This window comes from Malania oleifera, chromosome 11 (genome assembly GCF_029873635.1).
Source record: "Malania oleifera isolate guangnan ecotype guangnan chromosome 11, ASM2987363v1, whole genome shotgun sequence".
In the NCBI taxonomy this organism is placed as follows: Eukaryota; Viridiplantae; Streptophyta; class Magnoliopsida; order Santalales; family Ximeniaceae; genus Malania; species Malania oleifera.
Genome location: NC_080427.1, coordinates 67475105 through 67498932, shown reverse-complemented (window position 1 = coordinate 67498932; position 23828 = coordinate 67475105). Strand labels below are relative to the sequence as shown.

General features: G+C 36.1%; 1 protein-coding gene across 3 annotated transcripts in view; it reads right to left on the bottom strand.

The window, feature by feature from the left end:
- Positions 1–305: 305 nt before the first annotated feature.
- LOC131168026 (AMP deaminase) overlaps positions 306–23828 on the bottom strand; it is a 44283-nt gene continuing 20760 nt past the window's right edge. The window contains exons 10-20 of one of the 3 annotated variants that reach the window (XR_009140209.1): positions 19252–19313; positions 11860–11973; positions 11217–11357; positions 8040–8192; positions 7294–7347; positions 7101–7211; positions 6816–6989; positions 6652–6732; positions 6116–6214; positions 962–1084; positions 306–855 (exon numbers count right to left, since the gene is read on the bottom strand). Coding sequence is in view for 1 of the 3 variants with exons in the window: in XM_058127173.1 (XP_057983156.1) it covers positions 1016–1084; positions 6116–6214; positions 6652–6732; positions 6816–6989; positions 7101–7211; positions 7294–7347; positions 8040–8192; positions 11217–11357; positions 11860–11973; positions 19252–19313 (1058 nt within the window). In the remaining 2 variants the exon portion in view is untranslated. Of the gene's footprint in view, positions 1085–6115; positions 6215–6651; positions 6733–6815; positions 6990–7100; positions 7212–7293; positions 7348–8039; positions 8193–11216; positions 11358–11859; positions 11974–19251; positions 19314–23828 lie in introns of all 3 variants that reach the window. The other 2 variants (XR_009140208.1, XM_058127173.1) reach the window with 2 other exon arrangements.

The window sequence follows — 23828 nt, the reverse complement described above, 5'->3', positions numbered from 1 at the left end:
ATAGCAAGAGTTCAATTAATTATGCCCAAATTTAAGTATACAGTAAAGAAAAGAAAAATGTGGAAATTAATTTTCTTTTGTATTTTCCTTCTCTATTAAAAATTAAAAATTAAAAATATATATATTAATAATATATAAAATTTAACTTATGAATTTAATATATTTTTTATTTTCTTAAAAATCATAGGTGAAAATGTGAATCCTTTTAGCTAACATATTTTCTGAGCTTCAAACGAGACATTAATGGAAAAAGAGGAATTTAAAGAGTCAAAAAAATTAAAAACAAAAAACAGGAGACAAAAAAGTGGAGAGAATTGGCAATCGAAGGTCTTATAATAGTATGGCGTATACATTTGTCCCACTGGAACCAGGGATATTTATACATAATTCAGCTAGTAAATTTCAAACCCCACCCCCCTCAATAAAAAATTTTAAAAAACTATTATTAGAATCAAAACTTTGAAGCAAGAGAGCAATTTGCATTATTCGCCCCGATGAAAATAACATGTGTGATAATATAGCTACAACAGTGCAAAATTCTCTGCATATTTTGCATTTTAGCTTGGTGCTCCGACCGTAAACCAGATCTATATTATGAAAGCTCCGTTTTTAACTTCAATAATTTTTGCTCAGAACCAACGGTGGCACCTCGCCGCTATACACCGTATTTCCAAAAGTAAGATTTTTCTCTGGCGCTCTGAATCTTATAATCCACTTGCATAAATGTATTGGGAGTCTTGGGTTCTGATTGTATTTGACGCCAAATTCTCAGCACGCACGCATACACTAAAAAAGAGAACAATTTCTTTGATGCTGGAAAAAGCAGTGGAAACACCAGTAATCCCCATCCAGCAACTGATCAGAAAAAAACCCAAAATTCGCAAGCTATATGAAATAAACTTTTTCCCGAAAAATACATGGGTAAAATTACAATTTAACCAGTGGAAGAAACAATCATTACCTCTGGAAAATTTATGAACATCCAAGAATGGCGTAGATGAATTTCCCTTGCACATCACTTCTCCACTTCTGCAGGTATAATGGCTTTGCCCAAATAAACCTGTTGCAGCTCCTCCCTCCATATCTGCAATGGCATGTTTGCACCAGTTGCTTATTCACTTTTGTTCACTCTTTACTTTATTTCCTTTTGTTTATCTAAATATGGTTCTTTCTATTGGGCTCAATACTTGTGAATGTAACAACAATTTGGTTGTATGTTAAAAAAATGGTTGTATTGTTGGCCAAGGGTCTGGGGGAAGACATAACTGGTTGGCCAAGCTTTATTCAACTATTAGCATTAACATAAGATGGCAGACACATAGTCATAGCAGAGAGAGAGAGAGAGAGGAGGAAAAGGACATTTGCATCCTGCAAAAACATGATGCTGTTGAGTTCTTGACAACCATTTTCCAGATCAAGTTTTCCCTCACAAAAAAAACCACTTCTATCCAGCTGATAAAATAAAATTGTAATTTTCACTTCCTGTCAGTATGAAACTTCAAAGAAGCATATCTGGATTTTCCACGAGTAGAGAGCTGCTACTACATAATGACATGTGACGTGTATGTCTAGCAATAATAAAAACAAAAGCTTTCGAAGCTTCCTCACTTTGTCCACGCAGCATAACAATATTTTTTTTTCTTTTTTCTAGAACCAGGTTCATCCAGTCACCTCTGGGTGTGATGTTCAAGAAGCTTCTTCTTCCTACCCTTTGTTTTCTGCTCTTTCGCATTCTCAAATGCCCCAATAAATTTCCTCAAATTCTGGTGACATGGGCTTTGAAATTTTCTATATTAACTTCGTTGCAATGTTTGAGGAGTCCACACAGGTGTAAAGGGTGACATGGGCTTTGAAATTTTCTATATTAACTTTGTTGCAATGTTTGGGGAGTCCACACCGCAACCCTTCTCCAAATCTTCAAAGAAAGTAGAGCAAAGTTGCAGGGGTTTTGAGGAAGTTCAGTAAGCAGGCATGCTGCACAGCATCAGCAGCGAGGATAAGGCAGATGGTGCATGCCATGCCAATGAAGGAACACCCTACTTATCTAATTTGAGATGTAATTTTTCTTTCGCGGGAACTCTAATCCCAATTTATTTAAAGTTTCATGATCAATTTCACTTTGCATCGAGGATCTGTATCTGCTGCATCCAGATATCCCTTCTTCCCATTAGAGACCTGCACAACTTCCTCTCTCCAAAACTTCCAATGCAGATTCTTTTTTTTGTTTTTTTATTCTGTTTTTTTCTATTCATCTGCTTCTGTTTGGACATTCTGCTGCATATTACATTACCAGAAACTAAGGTAGTGTTTGTTGGGCACAAGGATCTCAGACCTTAGATTTGGATTTTGGTGTATTTGGACAAATTTCAACAAAATTTATACATCATTTTATTCAAATTCAATACAACTCCAAATCCAAGGCCTCTCCAAACATGGGGTAAAGCAATTTCAAAATCAAACCTTGTCCTTCCCACCAATTAGAAGATGCTGGGCTGGATTGCTTTTTTCTTTCTTTATTTTTGGCTGTCAACAATTGATTTAATAATTTATTTCAAGAGATTTGCATTCATAACTTTTTCAAGAAAATTATTTTTGCAACATTTCTCCCTAGATTGGGGTAAAGACCTTAACTACATTACATATTAATTCCTATGTTAGTGTTTGATATTTAATATTAGTACTATTATGCTCCACATAATACACATTATCAACTAATGGCTAATCAGTTCTTCCATTCCTCAGAGATCAATGTATGTGTAGATGTTTATGCTTTGTAACATCACAATTGACACTCGAGGAAGATACATCCTGGCCAACTATCAAGTTATATGTATTTCAACCTAATATGCCAATGGCAAAAAACTTAAGGATTATTATTAATACTACAACCAGTGTTTTAAAAGGTGTTATTAGGGCTCAATGCTTTTTCTACCCAAAACACACCAAGGCACAATTATAAAGTCAAAAAATCCCCAAAGGCATGCGCCTTCTCACGCTGGGCATACACTTCGACCCAAAAAGTGTGCCTTTTAGGCCTTTACCAGAGATGCATTTGCATCATAGATTGTGTACAGAATGTAAATATAAGGGTTCTTGCTCATTCGTTCATTGAGATTCTTCAAATCACAAAGCCTCCATTAACGAACAATCCTCTCTCACAACCTTCGACAACATTTCAGATGATCAATAGACTCCAAATTTTCCTACTCTAGCAACTTTATCTTCTAAGGTCATCTCTCTCCATCTCAAGGACCCGACAATCTCAACACTTGAAGTACTTCAGACCCCCAAATCTCCAGTGTCTTCTCTCATCTTCGTGAACTCTATTTCATTCCGTGAGTAGCAACGACTGTTCGTGGACCTCCCATTGCATTTGATGATTGTCCAGAAGAAAGAGAACACAGGTCTGAGAAGCAAGCGAGGAGAGAGAGAGAGAGAGAGAGAGAGAGAGAGGATGTGAGAGATGCTGAGAGACGAGAGTCAAGAGACAAGAGACTGCAGAGATGAGGAACTGGGATCTGCTGTGGAGTTCATATATATATGTATACATGCTAGGGACACATGGCTCTTTTTTAAACAAGAAAAGCACACATATGCTGAGATCTGAACTTGAAGTTCTGACTTTAGCCCCACTATAAGTTAGTTAGGGTTTAAAACTACAAAATAAATTTTATTTTAATAAAATTTATATAAAATTAAAAAAAAATTTAATTTTATTTATGTATATTTTTAGTAAAAAATTTAAATTCCCAAAAGGCTTATGCCTCAACGCCTTGAGGGTTACGCCTCACCTTTTTAAGGGTAAAACACCTCGCCCTATGCCTTCGCCTTTTAAAACACCAATTACAACTACTATTTTCTATGTTTACGATAGGGGTCGCAAAACAGGTTCACGGGCCAAGTTCGGGCGGGTTGTAAACTAGACGGGTCATAAACGGGTCGATATTAAACGGGTTAGAATCATGTAAACCCTAACCCGCCCGTTTATTAAACAGACGGGTCACAGATTACCCATGTAAAAAATAATTATATATTTTAATTTTTTAAAATTTATTTTTTAAAAAAAATACTCCTTATTTTATTTATTAAATCTTAAAAAAAACGTAAAATGTAAAAAAAAAAAAATGCAAATGGAGACAAACGGACTAAGAGAGTCAAGAGAGGGAGATTGACTTTGAGATGTGAGAGTCAGCCGAGCCGAGAGAGAAAGATTGAGGTTTGGGAGTGAGAGGGAGGGGGAGACTTAGGGTGAGATCGTTAGAGGGACTGAGGGAGACGAGAGTGAGCAGGAGGGGGAGATTGAGGGTGAGAATGTGAGATCGTGAGAGGGACTGAGGGAAACAAGAGTGAGGCTGAGTGAGAGCACTGAGAGGGAGACAAACTAAGGCAACGGCATGCGGCAAGAGGATCTGCGCGACAGCATGCGGCTACGGCATGCTGGTGCTACGGTACTGGGCTGCCGCAAGAGGATGACTGGTGTGGGTAAGAAAGTAGTGGGTAAGTCACATGACTAGGGTGGGCGGCATGCAGTATTGGGCAAAGCCGCAAAGGGCAGTGGGTAACTGGTGTGGGTAAGAAATTAGGGTTCCTTTGGATTAAATGTGTATATATAGGTAAATAAACGGATCACTCGGTGGGTGATCCAACACGAACCCGGGTTGACCCGTTTATAAACAAGACTAGTGTGGGTAAGAAATTAGGGTTCCTTTGGGTTAAATGTGCAGATATAGGTAAATAAACGGATCACCCGGTGGGTGACCCAACCCGAACCCAGGTTGACCCGTTTATAAACGGGCTAGTCACGGGTTCACTCGTTTAGAAACAAGTTGGTTTCCATAAACCTAGACCCGTTTTAACCGGGCGGGTCACAGGTGAACCATCAGGTCTGGACCCATTTTACCCGGTCTAGTTTGCGGTGTAATGTCTTTAATTTTTTTTTTCACTCCAGAATCCTTTAGCATAAAACTATGGTTCACTTTCTTAAAATCATTTTTTGCATAAATGATGTTTGTTAAACTGTCGAAGTTGTAATAAATTTTATCATTGTTTTGGCTCTTTACTACATACTTTTTTAGCCTCCGTTTGGATCCAAGATTTGTTCGAGGGAAGGAAAGGAAAATAAGCAAATTATTATCCGTTGTATTTTCTCTCTACATCAAAATATTATAAAGAAAGAATTTTGTTTTAGTATAATAAAATTAAGAAACTTTGGATATTAATGATGTGTAAAATTAATTTTTTGTTAATTGATTTTTTATATACTTTATTTTCTTTCTTGCTTTCCTTTATAATCAAACATGAAATAAGAATTCTTTCATATTTTCCTCTCCTTTTCCTAATTTTTTGCAAGTTCAAATGTGTCCTTAGTGTATTTATAGTATTTTTTTTTTCAATTTGATAATGTAATTGTTCCAAAAACTTGCAGGAAATTGTACTTCCCTTAATAAGGTACAGAATAGAGTTTCTGAAAGTGTCAAATCCTGAGTTATTTTTTATCCTTTTAAAATGCAAAGTTGATGCAGCATTGTTGCTCAAATCTTTACTGTTTATATGGTAGCATATGATGAAAAAAGCATCGCTTTATATTTTCATATTTCATTTGATAAAATATGTCTAATTTTTTTTATTTTTTGTGTTAAACTTTTAATTATTTTTACTCAAGAAGAAATATCTTTATAAATGCTTGATTATATAGGTTGATTGAAAAATGGTCCATTAGCAATTAATATGACTAGATAACTAGTATTTCATTGGTTGCAAGACTTCATGGCAAAAGTCCTATTAGTTAGAATTTTTTTATTTCCTTATATTAATCATTTTTTAGGTTTAAAATTGGTGCATTTGACAATTAAGGACTAAATATCTATTTTGTAGTATTTAGATGATAATTAAACCATTATTTTTAAAATATTATTTATTTTAAAATTGAAGTAATATATTGATTAAATATTATTACATTCTATCATTATTATTTTCTTTTGTAAAATTAATACATTTAATTTCATCATTCCTGTAAATCTCACACATCATGCTGATTATAAAGCTGTGTGTGTGTCATCCATTTTGTGGGGGGAAAAAACAAACCAACCAACAAAAAAGAAAATCAAGCACATACCGTGTCCCGGAATTCCAACCGAATGTGAGGCACATTTGTCTTGTGAATATCGTTTCCATCTGGTCCCCTCTTGTAATACTCTTTCCCAATCCAGTGTGACTGAACAAAAAAATACAGTGGCTGAGGTACTAGTGTTTAAATTCAAAAGAATTACATGTATAATCATAACATGCAAATTCTTTGAAAGAAACTAGCACGGAACCTCCTTCAAATGATTAATAAATTTATTTGAAAAGCTGAAATTTTTTCATAAATATTTTTGATATATGATTGCACACTCAATAGATTCTATAAATTTAGCAGCAACCAGAAAATGCAGGGAGTAAGCACATACCGGATAAACAATTATCTGGTCATGATTTTTCAAATGCACTTTAATAAAAATTAAAATTTGTGACTCGAATGTTCAATTTTCCAATAGATGATACTATTTTATTTTTAGCCAGATGCATTGCAATAAGAACAAAACATACTAGAGGAAAAGATCATCCCTGCTCAAATATTAACATCTATCAATCCATAACATGATTACATACCTTCAGAGCATGTGAGAAGCCAGATTGGTACACTGAATTACGAGCAATCTCACAAAGATCACAGGCACTTAACTTCCAAACCTGCAGTAGAAGCACTTTAATATACTTATCATGGTGACTTCTTTTACTTTTTTTTCTTTGGGTGGAACAGAGGAGACACTTACAGAAGCAGCTATGCTGTATTCTTCCACTAGTGGTTCTTTTGTCAAGTGGATTTGTAACGGATCATCCGTGGAAAGGGAAACATTTAGGCCCCGTAGGAAAAACATAGGAAAAGGATTCCGATGATAGTCTAAAAATAGAGAATTGTTGCTCAGAGGAGACATAGCCAGACCAATCTGATAACCAACATGCGACCAATTAGATGCACTATAAGCAAGTCAACAAGCATTTGCAGACCCCAAAAGAATGATATGGATCAAAAAGAAAGAGGCTGTCTTCCTTCTAACCTGTGCTAAGTAATATAAATATTGAAGTACAGGAGATTTTCTAAGGTTGATTCCATGTGCTATATTGTGACACGTAAGAAATGTTGCAGCAAGGTGGTCAATATCACCAGCCTGAAAATAAATGAACTATGAGGCAATTGTATGAAAATTGTACCAACTGATTCTAGTAACAAAGTGGAGTATCAATGAATACCTCCCCAGAATGTGGACGGAATTTGATAATTGTCATGCCCTTCGACTCCCGAAGCTGAGTATCAAACAAAGCATAAGCATCTAGAATTCATTCCATTCAAGGAAGGAAAATGCAACACTATGAAACTAAAAGATTATTCAAGCCATGTTGGAAGAAGCTGCAAACCATAGAAACACTCACGAGGTCCTAATGCACTTAAAAATAATAATAGTAATAATAATAATCACAAGATGCGCATATAATCACAAGGACCTAATGCACCCACGAGGCATAGAAACCTTTTTTGGTATTCTGATAGCTGATTACATAGCTAGCTACCCCTTAAATTTATATACAATAATTCGACTTCCTCATCATAAACAATAATTTTATATTCCAAAAAGTACACTAATTTTTCAAAGTCAATGGTATCTTTGGTTAGGGCTCAAGAACTTCAATTTTCATGATTTAAAGATTTTCAGGTATTAAGATTTTCAAATTTAACCTACAGCTTTTACAATTGGAGTTTTTAACCCTTTTCTTGGCTACAAGGAGAGGGCCAAGACTTTACATGGCATCTTATAATTTACAGGTACAAGGTTTAGTTAAAAGCTCGCATATAATTTTTGAAAATGATGTTTAATCAAGCATTTACTTCTCAAAAAGATTTAAAGAAGAAAATTAAATTATGCAACTATAAAATGCGCAAACGACAGTCCTAGTTAGCATTGGGAAGAAAAGGAAATAAGCTAGATTTTAATATGCACCTTGTTTAGCGTGTACAGATTAGCATAACAATAATACACATAGTACGAAAATGCAGGATTGAATATGTTGTTCCATTGAGCTGGTGTGGGCATGTGTTTTGTGGGGCGTCTTTCTGGCTTACTCTCATCATCCACCAAATCCAGCCCGACAACCTGCAATGCCAAACAAATGACACTCGAAAGCTTAGCAGCCTTGCAGAAGACATGAATTTTATAAATTGGACACACCAACCACAAAATACAAAACACCCCACACACACACCATGGTTTTAAATAACAATTGTGACCGTTACGTAACGCCATTAGTAATGGTATTTTGGGTTCCCGATACCGTTACACACTGCGAAATCAGTGAGGGAAGAAAAATCACAGCTGTAGCGGCCGTTACAGGCCACGATTGATACGTAAAGGCTGCTACGGCCATTACATAACCGCTACAAGACTGTTACGCCAAAAAAAAAATTTTTATTTTTTTATTTTTTCTTCTCACTTTTGTCCCCCCCCCCCCCCCTCCCCTTCATAAATCATTCTTAATATACCATGTGACGGGAGGGGGAAAAAGATTATAATGAGGACAATAATGATACATTTTTTATTTTTTTTAAATACTCACAAGAGATGCAATAATTAACACCAAAATAATATCTTGTTAAGAAAATATTTTATTTTGATAATATAAGCAATTTGAAATTTATGTTCTATATTTTTCAACTTCAACCTTCTTTTCTTTTCTAGTTATTATATATTTATATTATTTGTACATCTTATGTGTCCAATAGATTAATAAAGTGTATAATGTATTTCCTTTTACTAATTAATTTATCACACATAAGAATTTATCACGCATAAGAACAATGAGAAAATACAATTACGCGCGCACATGTAATTTTTCTATCAATGGTGGTTCAAAACAAATGTAAATTTCTTACCCCTTACCATCCAAAATATATTAAAACTCTTTCCAAGAAGGTTTAAAAGCTTAAAACATGCAAATACACTATATGCACAAGGTTGTGCATGCTTGACAAAAATCCACGGCTGTTACACCCGCTTCTCGTTATGTAACATCCACTACTCCCTCCCGTTACACCCGTTACCAATATGTTACGCTACCTGCTACCACAATCTAAAACCATGACACACAACATCCACTGCCCAGGTTGAGATGCTTGTGCTTTTTATTTTTCCAATTTTGCCATTGCCAATATTTCAAAACCCCAACCTAGTGCTGCCGGTAACAACTAGTCACAAATCATTCCACTACTTCCTTATCATTCCTATTTCACCATTTTTTTTTTTCATTATTTCAAGTCCCTCTATCCATAATTCAATTTACATTGTTGTCCTTCGGGCAAAATATATTACATATGCACCAAGCAACCTTAAATTACTATGGCAATACATAATTTTATGACACTTAATATTTTCTAAACTAAAATCGTCAGCAATATTATACCCAAATGTCAACAACATAATATAAATCTGATATTTTTTCCTACTTTTTTACATTGAATGATCCCTCTTTGGATTCTTTTTTTTTTTAAGGTCTATTTATTTGTGTACGCAATCAAACATCAATTGCTCATTGCTGGATGTGCATGTTTTAGATACATGGGCAAGTGTATATGTACGTGTATATACATGGGAATATATGCTGGTGTATCTATTCATATGCACATAAATGAACACAAATGAACATGTCCACGCGTGTGTACTTCCAAATGATCATATGTGGTGCAGGTATGTATGTCTATTTACATGTGTGCACAGTGCCATGTATAGCATGCAAATGCACACACACGTGTTTGTGCGTACACATGCAAGCTTGGATAAGCCCACATATGTGTTCGTGATTTTTGCACAGGCATATGCATGCTTATGCACATGCATGTGTAATATTCGTATATGAAACCATTTTTTGTGAAGCATTCAAATTAGAAACATTGATGAACTATGGGAATTTGAATGCTAAAATTTAACAGCTTCATAATTTAAAAATTATAGTTATGTACAAAATTTATTTGCTTGACAATATATAATAGCAGACATCTCATAAACATATATGATCCATGTACCAAAATTACATACAAAAAGGGCGTCCCCGGGCCATAAGGCTCCCTGCTTCGTGAGGGTAAGGGGAGGGTCGTCACAGTGTACGCAGCCTTACCCCTACTTGTATGTAGAGAGGAAATATACCAAAATTACATATGTAGAGAATTTAGTAAAACGAGACAAAATTTAAACACCCATGTGTACCTCGTACAATTCTTTATAATATAAAATTTTGAATAAGAAACATTTGTACTATTATGTGTACAAATGAAAACTAGTTTTCATGACTTCTATTCTATTTTATTTTATTTTATTGATGGAAATTTTGTGTTATTTATTTAAAAAAAAAATACAAGTATCACTCTTTGGACATACAATGCCCATGCAAAACACAGTAAGTGTGCACGCGCATCTGTATTGTAGAGAATATCTCTACCCCTGGAATACGCTGAATAGATGCCTAACTTTCGAACAACACTTCAATTGATGAGCAGAAGGGATTTTTTATTCCCCTTTGTATGTATTCACTGTTCACAAGCCCCAACCTCTCCAGCTCCTGGGATTTGAAACCAGGTATTTTGTGCAAGAATGATGTTTTGTTGCTAAACCACTAAACCAAACAGAGGTCTTTCACAGTGACCAGCATTTTGAGACTCAACTTTTGAACAACACTTCAATTGATGAGCAGAGGGGATTTTTTATTCCCCTTTGTATGTATTCACTGTTCACAAGCCCCAACCTCTCCAGCTCCTGGGATTTGAAACCAGGTATTTTGTGCAAGAATGATGTTTTGTTGCTAAACCACTAAACCAAACAGAGACTCACAAAAAGCAGTCTAAATCTGTCTTAGTTGCATGTCCATAAAACGTAATTATGCTAATTAATCCAACACAATGGAGGCTCTCTAACAAATTCCTTCCATATTAGGCTTCATTCAAGAACCAGAAACAATTTTTAGTCCAATATATTTTTATTGCAAATGGTGGACAAAAAAAGGCACATTCATAATATGATAATTGTTTTCACCAAGCATGTCAGTTAATTTCCATAATCAATTCATAAACATAGAGAAAGTGGTAAGAACTGCACAACTAGGTAAAAAAAATAAACAGCAAGACGGCATACCTGTTTCAAGAAAACGTGCAGTTGAGGATGTGAATCAGGGTCAACAGTAACCTCAAACAGGGGAAGAAAGATATTGTCAAGAATATTCTGAAATGATGTAACGATTCCCATCTCCTTGTACACATTGTAGAGCCGTGGAAGCTGGAGAAACAAGAGGGTATTTTAGAATGAGAAGTAAAATATATTAACAAAACACAACAAATACGTCAGGGTAATAAAACATAGCAAAAAAAATTTTGAAAACCATAAGAACGTGAAGATGGCAACTATAAGGCAGAAGCAATCAGAAAATTGAAGGAATTAAAACAAAAACAGATTGCGGGAGAATATGATGCACCAGTTAATTCGTCTGATAAAAAAATGATGAACCAGTTAATTCGGCTGATAAAAAATGAGACACCAGTTAATTCTAAGCCTAACATCATAAACACTTAAGAGTCAAAGAAATAGACGGTCATGCGAAGGCAAGAGGTAAATTACTTAATAACATGCATGAACGCGCACACGTGTATTCACACAGATAGACTCCCGAGAAAGTGAATAAAGAAAATTTCTACTTTACCAATAAACGGTATAAATCACATGCGATCTCATGGAGACCTATTGTAAATCAGAATAGATCCCAAAGAGATTAAGAAAGTACCTGAATCAACCAAACAACATTCTCGCTATATAATTCATTATTCACTATCCAACTTGCCAATTGGTCCCATTCACTTTGCTTTCTTCCATAAATTGATATCCTATATTCAGCCATCTGTAACACCAATTAGCATTAGAAAATGATCAACAAAAAAATTAAAAAAAAAAAAAAATCAATCAGAAATGCACCTAAACCTACAAGCAATTCACACCCACCCCCCCCCCCCCCCCCCCCCCCAAAAAAAAAAAAATTCAATACACACACAGCATCATAGTGCAAACAGTGGTCACTCAAAAAGCACTATACAGAAAAGAAAATATGAAAACACAAAAAGTTCAGAGAAAACAACTGCACACCAAAAATTTCAATTGATAAACTCCCATTCCTAGAGCAGCACTTAACAACTCTAGCATGCAAGAAATCAAATAGTTTCATAGTTAAGAATATTTATTCATTTCTTGTTATTTGTTAATATATAGGAAAGAGCAGTAGCTAGTCGGAGAGATAGCTATTCACAAGAGCCTTGTTTGAATGTGCTTATTATGAGTGGGTATGAAGTTTAAAAATAAACTTGGGGAAGAGTGGCATAGCAGGTATTAATCTGATTGACACTAGATCATTTTTTTTTTTCTGGCAAGAGAAAATTTTTATTAAAGACTGGAACAAGGTAAAAGAATAGGAGGACAATGAACAATAACCAAAGAAATCACAAAAGAACTGCAGACAGTGATAAACCCCAAAAAACCCAGAAGGAACGCGCCCAAAAGAAAGCCGAGGATACAACTCTATCCCAAAACAAACTTAGAGAAGCTGTTCAGCCATTGAAGGTTCTGCATTCCTCCCAACCAAGGGGCCCATAAGATAGCAAAGACGGCACCACGCCATAAAACACAGCCCTTCTTAGTTGAACCGAAACCCCAATGTCTCAAGGGCAAGAGACCTCCCACATCGCAGAGCACAGCAAGCGCACATCAGGACTGAGAGACTAAAGGATCATCTTGTGTGATCATGTATATCAATTCTACTAAAGAGGCAGAGTCTAGATGAAAGTCTGAATTGTCAAAGGAACCTTTGCCTTCCAAATGATGTGGCTCCAAGGGGAAAATTTGGGAGAAGTGATTTTAATATTAAGAGAAAAGATCTTGAGAAAAGACCCAAAGAATCACCCTCCCAAACCCAAACGTCGTCTTTGTTGAAAGGAGCAAAGCAATCTAACACAGTAAGTAGTCTATCATGGAGATTCCCAAAAAAAATGAAAATCCCTTGAAAGAGAGGCCCCTTGAGAAGAAAAGAAATAAGTGTGCCATGAAGAGTAGAAAGCTTAAACAAATGAGGCACTAACAACTCCAAAAAATTCTCACCCACCTAAACGTCCTTCCAAAACCAAACCCTATTGCCACTATCCGCTCTGAGATGAATGAGAGGAATGCATGGATAGATCATCAAGGAAACAAACTTTAAAAGGCTTACATGAGAAATAAGGACACTTCCTCTAGTCTCCCACCCCTTTTGATAGAACCCATATTTATTTTTTATCACCTTGTGCCATAGGGGATTAACCTCGAAAAGGAAATCCACAACTATTTACAAATTAAGGAGATACTTTTGGAAACCATGCCAAGCCCCTACCCATTTCAGATTTGTCTTCTAACAACCTCCCATTAGATGATCCCTCTTATCCCCCACCCCAAAACTCGACTAGAGAAAGCCATGCATGAGCTACACTCATAGGAACTCTAGAACGAGAAAGGAAACAAATAAGAATGTTCGAAAGGGAGGCGCCAATGAGTGTAACACAACCTCCACAAGACAAATACGTGCTCTTCCACCCCTACAACCCTCTCAATCCAGGTCCCAAAAAACCACAAAGGTAGGACTATCCCCCAAAGGGAAACCAAGGTAAGAAAGCAGCCACTCTGAAGGGATACAACCCACCAGTATATAACACTCCAAGTCTCTACCATCCAAATTGATACCAACCATCCCACTCTTGGGCAAATTGATCTCCAAACCTAAAAACTTTTTGAAGATTTCTAACAAAAGAATAACCTTTTTTGCAATTTTGTAGCATTGTCCTCAAGAAACATTAAAGATGAGACACCTCCAATTCCTCCCTCCTAACAAACCACTAATAACCCCCAATCCCTATTTACTGGCCAAACATTCACACCTATTGTGGCACAAAAGCTTAACTAGTCAACCAAAAGTAAACCACACTTCACCACATGAATAAGTTCACAACCATCGAATACAAATGAAGTGGAAGAAGTAAGAAATTATGAAAGTAAACACAAGTGAGGCGAAAAATATCACACTTCCATAGACAACGTGTGTTTAGCAAGGGAGACAAGTAGGCTAAACATGTTTACAATAGCTAGTAAGTTTTACAAAATTGACTGACACACATTTTCTATGTGATTCCTACTTTAGCACTAGGAAACATCATTTTGACCGAGAATTCATATTCCCTTGTCTCACTAAGTTATTATCCTACTCGAACAATAAAACATATACTAGAATTCACATTGTGATAACCCACCAAATGTGCACAAGACAAACTGTATAGGCAAGCATAAGGCCCCGAACAAGCTTAACTAGTGACACCTAGGCATGCATTAGCATCATGCTCAAGGAATCCACCACAAAGATAAACAAAAACGGAGACTACGAGTCCCCTGGCCTGACCATCGAGTTGTCCCAAGCCACTCTTTGGGTTAATCATTAATAATAACTAACAAATGGTCAAGCTCGGGCAATATCTAACCCACTCCCTCCACACGTCCAAAACCTTTCCTAAACAGCACCTCATCCAAAAAACACCACAATTAACCTTATTACACGATTCCCTTAAATCCATCTTAAAAACAAGCCCCTACCTACCATAGACGCAGCACAGCATCTACAATTTGCCTGCCTCGAATAGACGCTAGTTTACCCATGGTCTCAGTGTCCCCCAAACCTCTCTCATCACTTAGCTAATACTAGGGCTCCAGCCTCCAAATGAGTCAAGCCGCTCGTGATCTACTCGGTGCTCAATTCATAATGGCTCGTTCAAAATCGTTTATTAAGTTAAACAAACTGAGCTTGAGCTCAAATTTTGAGCTCGTCAACTAAACAAGCCAAGCTCGATCTAGTTCATACTCAATTTGTTAGGCTCACGAGCCAACTTGTTTAACAGCTTGTTTACTAGCTCGTTTACTAGTTCGTTAGCAACTCATGAACTAACTCACAAACTTGGCACTAATCTTAGTAAATATTTTATTTTAAATTTTTTGCTTTAAAATATATTAGTCTAAAATTATATTTTTTAATTAGCAATTAATTTAGTTAGCTTAGTGGCTTAGTTCGTTTATTAGTTTGAAATGATCTTTAGTCTAGTCGAGTTTGAGCTTGAGCTCGACTTGTTCATTAACGTGAAATAAGATTTAGTCAAGTCAAGCTCGAGCCAAGCTCAAGTATATATATGCTAAACGAGTTAAGCTCGAGCACAAAACTTTAAGCTCAAATTGAGCTCAAGCCGAGCTTGAGCTCACCAAAACTCGGCTTGGCTCGCTTGCAGCCCTAGCTAATAGTTTGGAAAGAAATTTGTCTAGTCTATTAACAAGACTAATAAATCTAAAGACCCTCACTTGCATAGATCTCTCCTTGGGGACAAGGGCTAAAAAGATAGAATTCACACTATTTCCCACCATCTGGGTGACACTAGACCTTTGGAGTTGACCTCTTTAGCTACCCTAGGCCTTATTTTAGGGCTTTCTTTTGGTGGTAATCCAAGGTCGGTTTTTGGGCTCTTATGATGGAGAAGGTGGCTAGTATGTCTTTATCTTCTATTCATTGTGTAGCTAGGACTATTGAGTCACGAGAGATTTTCTTTGGTCTAGGGCTGGGGAGGAGAGAGATAATTTGGTTAGTTGGGAAGTGGTTTGTAAGTCTACGGAGGATTTGGGTCTTCATACGTTGGGTTGGTGTCTAAAAACATTCCCATGATGGTGAATCACTATGGCGATTTCCCTTAGAGGAGAATTCCCTTTGCCACAAGGTTATTAGAAGTAAACATGACACAGAATTAAATGGGCAAGATACAAATATTAGGATAAGATGTTCCTTTGAGTGTCGTTGGAGATGCATCTCTCTTTATTACTAAACCAAGTTTTTGTGGATAATGGATCTCACATTCATTCCCAACATATATGGGTGAGCGATTCTAAGATGTTAATTATTTTCCCCCTTTTGTGTTGTTTCCCCTTATCAAAATAGTGTTATTTCCTCTTCTTTGTTTTTCCACAATAAGGGATTTCATCTCCTGTCATTTCCATTTTTGTATCTCTCTTAATGACAAGGAGGCAGAGGAATTCTCAACTTCATTATGTTTGTTTCATCTTTCCAAGACGAAGGGTGCTTGGTTGAGGGTAATAGATTCAATGGGGGAGTTTTCTTGAAAATCTTTCTTAGAGCATTTGATTCATGGAAGCCTTTTTCACTCCATAGCATTTGGAAGGCTAAATATTCCTCCAAGATAAAGGCTTTTTTATTTGTTTGTTTATTTTTAATAGAGTTAACAATTAACAACAACAATTTGTCGCAAAGTAGAACGCCCAGCTTTATATTCAGATGCATGCACTCTTTGTTTGATAGTTAATGATATTTTTCTCATCTTTTCTTGTATTGTTTTTTCCAAGGAGGGTTAGAATAAGTTGTTTAACATTTTGGGAAAGAGATAGACTTTTCTTTGTTGGCTATTTCAAGGGTGTAGTAGTAGCATCAGTTGGGCCTCTGTGGAGATGTGGGCTTGTTGCTGTTTCTGTGCGGTATTTGGTTGGAATGGAATGCCCGTATAATTATAGGGATATCTAGGATAGGATTCAGAAATATGGCCTTGTTATGGGCTTTTGCAGCAGGCTGCTTTGAAGATGTGTGTTTTTCAGGTTTGACTAGATGGTAGTGGTCCACCCCTTCCCCGAACCCCGCATACACGGGAGCTTTGTGCACCGGGCTGCCCTTTTTTTTTTGTTTCTCTTTTCTTCTTAGGTGAATTTCTCATGCTTCTTTTTGTACATTCTTCCTTCATTAATGAAACCACCTTTTTTTCCTATCCCAAACAAAATATTAGCGTGTTCCAGTTTAATTCTCATGCACTATTGAGAACAATACAAGATTTGTAAGCTTCAAAGACCTACTAGAGAAAATTTGTGATTTTCAAAGCTTAATTGACACCTAAGTGGTCATTTGGTATCACTGTCAAAAATTACAAAAACAAAAACCAAAAACTAGAAACAAAAACTAAAAACTAAAAACCAGCAACCTGTTTGGTTAACATTTATAAAACTAATACAAATCAAAAACTTAATTAAAAAATGCTCATTTTCATCTTTAAATCAAATAATATTATAAAAATATAATTAAATAATAAAATTACAAATAATACACATTAAAAAAATTACTATAATAAAAATAACATTTATTAAAATTATTTTACTTAATTGTTCTACTTTTAAATTTACTTTACAAAAAAATTTTATTCGACGTGAAAATTGAAAAATAGTAAGAAGTATTTTGTAATTGACTTAATTATTATTTTTTGAAATTGATGCATAGTTTTCTTTGAATTATATTTAAAGTCATATGATCATTTAATTTTGATTTTAATTTTAAAATGTATAAAATGAATAATTAATCCAAAAAAACTATTTCTGTATATTAAAATTTCTGAAAACAGGTTTCCAAAAGAACTAAAAACCATAAAATCTGGTTTTTAGTTCTTTGGCAAATAGCTAAAATCCAACAACAAAAATAGAAAACTGACAACATATCAAACGTGTTTTATAATCTATTTCACTATGCACAAACAGAAACAGAAACAGGAAACAGGAAAAAAAAAAAAAAAACAAAAACAACAACAATGATACCAAACGGGCCCTAAATATCCCGAAATATTCAAAGGCTGTTCAGAAGGCAAGCAATTTTAACTTTTTTGTAACACAAGATCTCTACTAGCTTATGGGATGTTTGTTAGCATTGAATGGCCTCTTAATAGACCTGTTCACTAAAAGGTTAGTTCGGCTTTGTCTCCCTGCAGCAGTGGAAACTCTTAACCCCTCTTATTCAGTCAGCAACCATTTCATCTCTTAAAAATTTTCAGCAACATCCCCCAAGAGCCACGACTACCAATCTTAATCCTCTATAATCCCATTCTCTCTATAGCCATGCTACCACCACTACCTCCTGCACGATCACTTCTCATCAGCAACTCCAAGGGCCATCTCCCACCAAGGACAGGGAACCCAGCTTCTACAATAGCAACATTCCCACCATGCCTCCACCACCACCTCCCACCATAAGACTTGGAGGAGATAGTTACCTTTCGCTGGCAAACAACCCCATTGTGAGTTCAACATACCAGATTCAGTGCATATCCAAGAGATGGAAAAAAAAAAAATTCAGAGAGGCTTGGGAATGTGATTTTATATATTTAACACTCTGGTGCCAACAGTCCACAAATGTGCTGATGCACCAGACCTGGTGCAAACCCCAAGATATGGAAAAAAAAAATTTCAATTGAAATTGATCTAATAATCTGAAATTTATTGGAGAAGCATATATGTTGATTTGTTGCAGACATGAATTTTTATTGGCCATTGTATTCATCTAATTTTTGTGATATGTAGGTTTTTCAGATTAATTTGGATAATTTTCTTTTAGTTCTTGGATTTTTTTTATAATTTTTAGATTTTTAAAGAAAAACGCACGTTCGAATGTTTAGGATTCACCAAACCTACAATTTTTAGTACTCAATGATTCAATCAAGCTCTAATCAGTTCACAAAATTTTGAGCCTTCTTCAGTATGCAGCACTGAATTTTAATTTTATTGAACAGGCCCATTGTCTACTTCACACCCTCAAGCCATGAGCCTAGGGCACAAGCAAATAAATGGTTCAAACAAGAAAAAAAAAAATGAATAAACATGCCACAAAAAAAATTTATAGCTACAAAAATAAGAAAACAAAATTCAACTAATGTAGGATAAAAATGGACAAAAGCATGCCACTTTAAAACATATAAGCATGATCAAAGATTTACTTTCTACATCAAACAAATTTAGTCCTAGTGGTCATACAGAAAATCGCCTCCAATTCCAGGGAAATGAAAAATAACAGCCTCAAATGCAGGAAATGAGAAATAATAGAATCACAAAATGAGAAATAATTGAATCACAAGAAAACAAAAACAGAAAAAAAAAAAAAAAAGGTTAACAATTCAGTTGTCTTTTTTACAATTAGCCTCAATAATTACACAATAGTGGCAAGAGCAGAAAGCGCATTTACCAATAATTTTATGAAAACAATAAAGAAAAAGAAGTCTTTGCATTATTGCATAGGATATATAGGGAACACCTGATATTTACTGGCATCAAGATCAGAGAACACTTGTTTTGTCAGCTCACCAAGGAAACGACCTGTTTACCAAAAGATGCTGGTGATGCACAAGTAAATAACAGAACCTGACTGAAAGAAAATATACTTCTGAGATCCAACAAAAGAAAGCACACCATCAACACCACATAACATATTCTCGAACAAAGTAACATAATAAAGAAGCAAAGCTCAATCAAAAACTGACAGATCAACATTCATGCTCTATATGTTAGGTAAAATGAGCATTAAAACTTTGGAAGGTAAACCCCACTTCACCTTATTTGTTAGACTAGAACGGAGAAGAAATAAAAAAAAAATTTGACAGCAAAAAATCACCTCTTAGGAAGCTAAAGGATATTTTTCTTAAAGCTCTTTCTGATGTAGGACAAGAAGCAAGCCTTGGGAAGATACTTGCTGGAGAATAACTAAGAGTTGTGTCAGGGAATTGTTGGGTTTCGTTAATAGTTTATTATGTGTTTAATTTAACTAGTATAGTATTATGTGTATTTGAGGACTAGTTTGTAGTATTTGTTTATTCTAGGGATATGTTTGTAACGTCATGTAGTTTTAGGGGTTTATATGCAATTTTATGTGAAGAGGCTTTCTTATAAATAGTGTGTGAAAGGCATGTTGTAAGCAGTTATTGTTGAATTTGAATTTGAGAAGTGAACATGAGTTCCCCCTTAGATGTCCTCATCCACCCTTCCCCTTCCTTCCTCTCTTCATTTTTTTTCTCATCTCCCCCATGGCTGCAGATTCTTGATGCTGCCCCTGCATCATTTCGTATCAGCGCCCAAATTCTATCTCCATTCTTCCATTTCATTCCAACCATTTTGCCCTCACTCTTCTCCACTTCTCTTCTTCGTCCTCCTCACTTCTTCTTTCTTTTCTCTGTTCTGATCTCCTGTTCTATCCCTAAGCCACAGCTGCCCACCAGCATTCTGACCTCTTTCTTCTTCTTCTTCCCTAAATTCTCTCTCATAACTCCCATAACTCTCTCAAATCTCTTTCTGATTTCTGATTTCTGCTGCTGTCTAATCTATTTGCAGCAGCTCCTATCCCGCAATTCCTCCAATTTTCTACCTTCTTCTTTTCTCTTCATAACTCTCTCAACTCTCTCTCTGATTTCTGAATTCTGCTGCTGTCTAATCTATTTGCAGCAGCTCCTATCCCACAATTCCTCCAATTTTCTACCTTCTTTTCTCTTCATGACTCTCTCGACTGTCTTTCTGATTTCTGAATTCTGCTGCTGTCTAACCTATTTGCAGCAGCTCCTGTCCCACAATTCCTCCAATTTTATACCTTCTTCTTTTCTCTTCTTCATTTTCTTAATTCTCTCTCTATTTCTGAATTTCAGTCTAAAAAAAAAAAACAGAAAGAGCAGTTCTGAACTTTTCAAAATCCCAGTCCTATCCCCAGTCTTTCAAATTCCTCTTTCCTGGATGATTTTCAAGACACCTATACTACCAACATAATCAGAACCCCCCAAAACCACTTCCCCGAATATGCCATCACCGTCCAACCACCGGTGAAGCCCTACGCTGCCAAACCTCTCCCAGCCAATAGCCCCTTTGAAACCCTAAGTTCCTGCTCTTTTCTTTTCGCACCATCAACACCAGTGGAATCCCCATCCTTTGATTTCCCTTTGTCCCAAGTTTCATCACCAAAGGACCCTCTCCAGCAACACACGTGCCCCACGCGCTGGCAACCTATGACTGAAAATTTTCCAGTGTTCTCCTGCTTCCAAAATCACAAGGAATTGGTTCCAGCCACAAGAACTTGGTGTTTTCTCCTAATTTGTGCATGATATTTTGATTATGAAACATGATATATTGCAAGCAAGCACAATAATTTGGTATAAAAGGTTAGAAATTGCCCCTGCTAGCATCAGAAAATCAGGTTTTATTGCTGCATTTGTGAGTTCTCTGACTGAATTTGTTTTGTTTCTATGTGATATTCAAGATTAAACATGTCTGACTTGAAGATATTCTTTAAAATTGGGAGTCAAACTTAAGGTTTTACAAGTTAGAATGAGAATTATGACCAAATTGTGTTAAGACTGTTAAGATTTGATTAAAAATGACCTAATTAGAAGATAGGTCTCTCCCTCTATTTATAATACAAATTTCAAATTCATTCTAATGACAATAATATTCTTACTAACTCTCACTAATTAACATACTAACACACTCAAAAATAATACTAAAAGACATATATAACCTCAAACACTCCCCCTCAAGCTGGAGCATAAATGTCATAAGCTCCTAGCTAGTTACAAATGAATCTAACACGAGCACCACCCAATGCTTTGGTAAACAAATTAACAAGCTGCATGTGCGACTTCACATAAGCGGTTGTAATGAGCTACTGCACAAGTTTCTCCCAAACAAAGTGGCAATCAACCTCAATGTGCTTTGCCCACTCATGAAAGATCGGGTTGGAGGCAATATAAAGAGCACCTTGATTATCACACATCTACTTCATAGGCTGAGAATGCGGAAAACCCAATTCTTCCAACATGTTCTTCAACCAGTTGAGTTCACAGGTAGTGTGAGCCATAGCTCTATATTCTGATTCAGCACTTGACCTTGCCACCACAGTTTGTTTCTTAACTTTTTCAAGAAACCAAATTACCACCAACCAAGATACAATACCCGGTGGTGGATCTCTGATCGGAAGGCAATCCAACCCAATGTGCATTTGTATATGTATGGATATAAGTGTGACCCTGATCACGATATAAAAGATCTCTCCTAGGTGCAACTTCAAGATATCTCAAGATGCGAATTACTACGTCCCAATGACTTGTCCTCGGAGTATCTAGAAATTGACTCACAACACTTGTTGCAAAAGATATATCTGACCAAGTAACTATGAGATAATTCAACTTTCAAACAAGTCTCTTGTATTGTCCACGAATAGGTAGCAAATCACCCATATCCGGCATTAACTTACTGTTAGGATCCATGGGTATATCAACCGGTTTAGATCCCAACAAGCCAATTCATCTAACAGATCAAGAACATACTTCCTTTGTGGCACAACAGTTCCAATACGAGATCTCGATACTTCTATACCCAAGAAGTGTTTCAACGATCCCATATCTTTGGTCTGAAACTTAGTCTGTAAAATAAGTTTGAGACTCTTAATACCTTTATCATTATCACCTGGAATGATAATATCATCCACATAAACAACAAGAAGGAACCTACCCGATGAAGTATGACGATAAAACATAGAATGATCCATAGCACACCGTTGAAGACCAAACTCAAGTACTACAGCATTGAAATGACCAAACCATGCTCTGGGAGACTGTTTTAAGCCATATAAAGCCTTCTTGAGCAGACACACTAAGCCCGACTCCCCCTAAGCAACAAACCCAGGTGGTTGCTCCATATAAACCTCCTCCTCAAGGTCACCATGCAAGAAGGCATTTTTTTACAACTGATGCAAAAGCCAGTGACAAGTAGTAGCCAAGGAGATGAACAAACATACTGATGTAAGTTTAGCAACTAGAGAAAAAGTATCAGAATGATACAGACCATACACTTGAGTGTATACCTTAGCAACAAGACAAGCCTCTTTAGACAAACCACAAAACCATCAGGATTGAGTTTGTAGTAGATGATAGAGCAGTTACAAAACAATAATAGGAGGGTGATAAGGAGTCATAAAAAAACATATTTGGAAATGAGGAGTTGAGTACATGTGTGTTTACCTTTATGAAAAGCAATAGGAGGATCAACATCATGGGAAGTATGATCATCAGACGAGGAAACCAATGACGTGGTAGTAAAAGCAAGAGGACGCTCTCTTCCTTGGAACCATCGTCGTGAATACACCAACAAATTAGGATGAGCAAGGCAATGAGAAGGACTCGAACTACATGGGGACTCGGATGGTTGGTTAGGCAAGGACAGGAACGTAGAATCTGAAAGATTAGGCAAAGGATGCGACTCACGAGTCATGGAGCTTAGAAGCACTTAGTGACTGGGTGTAGTAAGGTGTACACTCAAAGAATGTAACATCGACAAAAACAAAGAAGCGATGTAGCACAAGACTATAACAACGATATCCCTTTTGAGTTTACGAGTAGCCTAGAAAGACACATTTTATAGCACAAGGATCCAACCACCCTAAGAGTTAGTTGATGAACAAAGGACACACACTCAAATATACGAGGAAGAGAAAATAAAGGTGAATCAGGAACAATAATGGAGTAGGGAATTTTACCATTAAGAACATAGGATGGCATTCTGTTAATTAGATAACAAGCAATAAGTACAACATCACTCCAAAACACTTTAGGCACATGCATTTGAGAAAGTAAGGTGCGAGTGATGTCAAGAAGATGTCTATTTTTCTGCTCTGCAACCCCATTTTGTTAAGGAGTGCGAGCACAAGATGATTGATGAACAATACCAAACTAAGTCATATAAGTAGTGAATTATGCACTCAAAAACTCGTTAGCATTATCACTTCTAAGTATTTGAACTGGCAAGCCAAATTGAGTCCTTATTTCAAAACAAAAGGCACAAAAATACAAGAAATAA